The sequence below is a fragment of the Talpa occidentalis genome, unplaced genomic scaffold, assembly GCF_014898055.3.
Source record: "Talpa occidentalis isolate TD23 unplaced genomic scaffold, MPIMG_talOcc4v2.1 talOcc4.15, whole genome shotgun sequence".
In the NCBI taxonomy this organism is placed as follows: domain Eukaryota; kingdom Metazoa; phylum Chordata; class Mammalia; order Eulipotyphla; family Talpidae; genus Talpa; species Talpa occidentalis.
In genome coordinates this window covers 70,832,783-70,836,542 of record NW_023601543.1, presented here as the reverse complement: position 1 = coordinate 70,836,542, position 3,760 = coordinate 70,832,783, and the positions used below count along the sequence as shown (strand labels likewise).

The 3,760-nt window shown below is 55.2% G+C and overlaps 1 protein-coding gene across 1 annotated transcript; it reads right to left on the bottom strand.

Moving 5' to 3' along the window:
* Positions 1 to 2,254: 2,254 nt before the first annotated feature.
* Positions 2,255 to 2,973, bottom strand: LOC119246764 (ferritin heavy chain-like). The gene has a single exon (XM_037513105.2). It carries the CDS (start codon positions 2,835 to 2,837, stop codon positions 2,286 to 2,288), a length of 552 nt encoding a protein of 183 aa, XP_037369002.1. The 5' UTR covers positions 2,838 to 2,973; the 3' UTR covers positions 2,255 to 2,285.
* Between the last annotated feature and the right edge of the window lie 787 nt (positions 2,974 to 3,760).

Sequence of the window (3,760 nt, the reverse complement as noted above, 5' to 3'; positions counted from 1 at the left end):
TGCTTCTCTCTCGGCTTCTCTTCGGCTTCTGCTGGCGACCCTGTGATGCCGCCCTTAAAAGCCCAGTCTTAGCCCAGGTGAATCCCATCTGCCTATGCCCACACCCTACTCCAGGTGCCCGCCATCAGGCATGCATTCAGGACCGCAGGGATCCCTCATCTATCCTGATGGCAGGAGGGCAGAAAAGCCTGACATTTTTTCCTTATCCTGCAGTTGGGATGGCTGGGAGGCTGTGGGAAGGTGGCACACCCACAAGACATTGGCTGTCCCTTTTGAGAGCTACGTGTAGGGGAAGGTGAGAAAAGGAGGACGTCACAGGGAGGACAATGCATGAAAGGAAAACATTGGAAAGTTCCATGGGGCGAACCAAGTCAGTCTGAATGTTTCTTCTTTTTTTCCACCACTATCCCAGCAGTCCAAAGGCTGTTGGTAGACCCCAGATCTGGACCGAAAGGAGGCACTTAGATCATTCCTCGCAGAGGAACGTGGCGAGAAAGAACTGAGCTGCCATCCTCTCTGCACTTCCCGCGGTAGGTTCTGAAAGAAAAGCTGTGAAATGTGTCCCTACAAGTAGTAGCTTGTGGTAGTGTGATCACAACCCTGCTTGAATCTCACAGGCAAGGAAATCCTTTTCTAGGTAAAATAAGAGCATACGGGGGTAAGCAGACTAACCCTCATTATCCCAGGAAGTCCCCCTGAATCACAGGAAAGGGAAAGAGCAGGAAAGGGCTTCTAGGCTGAGAGGCAACCAGACTGGAGTCAGCTTTAGACCCCGGGGAAGAGGAGGGGGGCCATAGTTTGGGATCAGGATTCCGGCACCATGTGTGTGGCAAAACACTGGCTTTCTTAGCCCGGCTTGAGGTGAGCTAGATTTGCAGGCCGAACAGGTCTTTTGCGGCCTCTCTCTTTACGATCGTGCCCGAATAGAAGCCATGCTCGGAGACGCATCTGCATCTGGGTGAATGGCGCGTTCTCTGGGGGATTTCCAGTGCCGAGGTCTCCCCAGGTATTCGGTGCCAACTCAGGTAACAGTGTGGCTGCCTGTGTGGGAGAGCCAGCAGGACAGGGATCCAGGTGTGCAGGTGCTGACTGCCTCCGTGGGAGGTGCCCTGCTCCCTCCTATACATTCTGTTGCTAATTTTGAAGACTTCATAGGAGGATTTTGGCTGAGGTTTAGAAGCCACCCCCACCCTAGGCTGGAAGGCACCTCTGTAATTAGGAGGGAGGCTACAGTGATCAGGGTTGTCTTTGAAAGTGCTGGGGATTTCCCTCCCTTCCGGGCCTGGGTGTCTGGCTGAGTTCCCACAAGCTTACTTAGCCCATTGATCTACCTGCGGTGACATGGACGATCGCTGTTCGTGCCCATCTTTCCGTTTTTCTCGCTGGTGAAGACATAACACCTGCCCTACTTCCTGAGGCCCTTATAAAAATCAAATGCAATGTGAAGAAAAGGACTTGGGCTTGCAAAGTGCCGTGTGAGTACTGCCTGTCAAACCCTTGGCCATGGGGGAGCTGGCCTCATGCTCCTTCCTCATTGTTTCTGCAGCCCAGAGTGTGCTCGTCAAGGGGGCACCGTGCCAGGCTGGCGCCCAGGGCCCCCAGCTTGCTCTGGAGAATCAGCAGACGTTAACATCTGTGTCATTTAAAGATCATTTCAGATACAGCTGAAGCCCCCCTTTATTTTGATCCCTGCCAGATCCCATTCTCTTCCCCAGAGACAGGACTCTGGGGAGTTTTAGACCATGTTCCTTTATACTTTATGTAAATGCATCCCCCCCAGATTACCCAGCCACCCCCATTCCAACACTTTTTGTCCTCTTCTTCCCCCTCCCCCACCTCCCTTCCCCACTCCTTTCCCCTCCCCCACCCCCTCCCCTACTCCCTCCCCCACCCCCTCCCCTACTCTCTTCCCCACCCCCCAGTCTCTCCCCCACCCCCCTCCCCTACTCTTTCCTCCCCTCCTCCCCCGCTCCTCCCCCCACCTGCCCTCCCTCCTCTTCCTCACTCCTCCCCTCCCCCCTTATCTGTTCAGGGGGCGATTAACTTTGGTGTTTTCCTGGGTCCCTGGAGACCCTGAGCTGCGTGAGGCTGGGGCATGGGTTTTGCACGCACAAATAAAGAGATCTTTATTTAAGAACCAGTAACTTTATTGCAAGAACTAGCCATAGGGGAGGAAAACTGCTGAAATGCACGTTTGGCAAAGGCAATACTGAAATCTGATCGCCCGGCATGGTGACCAGAGGAAGGCACCCCGCGCCCGGTTCCATGGGCAAGGCAGTGCGGCCTCAGTTGTCCTGGGCGCTGTCTCCCAGGGTGAGCTTGTTGAAGAGGTACTCTGCCATGCTGTCTTCGGCAGCCGTCAGCTTGCGCAGGCTGGACAGACGGCCCCCCAGATCTTTGATGGTCTCGGTTTGCTCGTTGAGGAAGTAACACTCCAGAAAGTCGCGGAGGTGGGCATCTTGCATCTCGGTGGCCAGCTGGTGCAGATCGAGCAGGTTCTGGTTGATGCTCTTCTCCAGGTGCAGGGCGCACTCCAGGGCCTTGGGGCCGCTCTGCCAGCAGTCGGGCTCCGGCTTGTGGACCTCGTGGCAGCGCATGCGGGCCCCTCGCAGGTTCTGGAGCGCCATCAGCTTCTCGGCTTGCCCCCTCTTGTCGCGGGACAGCTTCAGGAAGTACTGAGCGAAGTGCTTCAGGGCCACATCGTCTCGATCGAAGTAAAAAGCCATCGACTGGTACACATAGGAGGCGTACATCTGCAGGTTGAGGTGGATGTTGACGGTGGCCTCGCAGTGGGGATGGTAGTTCTGGCACACCTGGGATGGCGCCGGGGTCGTCATGGCTGGCGGCGGTGGCGCGAAGAAGAAGGCGGCCGTGCGGAAGCCGCTGTTGCTGGATAGGCCGCGGTGGTGACGCTGAAGGCAGCGGCGGCGACTGTGGCTGCGGTGGCAGGGACCTCCGAGTGATCCCAGGGCTGGTGATCAAGAAGTCTCTCAGGTCAGGCGGCTAATGATCAGTCTCTAGGATGGGACCGGAAGGAGTGTCCGTTGGCCGGGGTTGCTGGGTGGGGCTTCTGTGGGGGCGGGGCTTCCGTGTGTCCGTGCCTGTGCGCGCGGGGGGGGTGGGGGGGGGGGGGTGGGGGGGTGGGGGGGGGGGGGGTGGGGGGGGTGGGGGTGGGGGGGTGGGGGGGTGGGGTGGGGGGGGGGTGGGGGGGTGGGGGGTGGGGGTGGCTGACCCGGAAGCACTACCCTGGGCAATGACGGGTGGTGACGGAGGGGGCATTCTTTATGGGGGGGGGGCGTGGGAACTGGGCAATGCTCCAGCTTCCACAATTGATTGGGTGAGGCCGGAAACCCGGGGCATCCTGGGAGGAGTATCTCAAGACCATTTTTATAAAGTAACAACTATGAGATATAAATACTGTAAAATTAATCCTTTGACAATAGACATTTTCATGGTTTTTAGTATATTTCTGGACTTATGTGATCACCATTACCATCTAATTTCAGAACATTTCTGTCACTCCAAAATGAAGTTTTCTACCCAATAGCAGTCACTCCCTACCCCCGCTCCCTGCACGCCTGGTGACCCCTACTCTATTTCTGTCTTGATGTATTTGCCTATTGTACATTTTGAATAAATGTAATATATAACGTGGATTTTTGTGTTTTTATAGAAAACAATTATTAATGTTTTTAATGTTCATCTCTTTAAATTGTGAATAGTATTCTAGTATATGTATATGCCACATTTTATTTATCTT

What these genes read in the sequence shown, in the direction of transcription:
- LOC119246764 (XM_037513105.2), bottom strand. Translation starts at nt 2,837, where the DNA reads ATGACGACCCCGGCGCCATCCCAGGTGTGCCAGAACTACCATCCCCAC.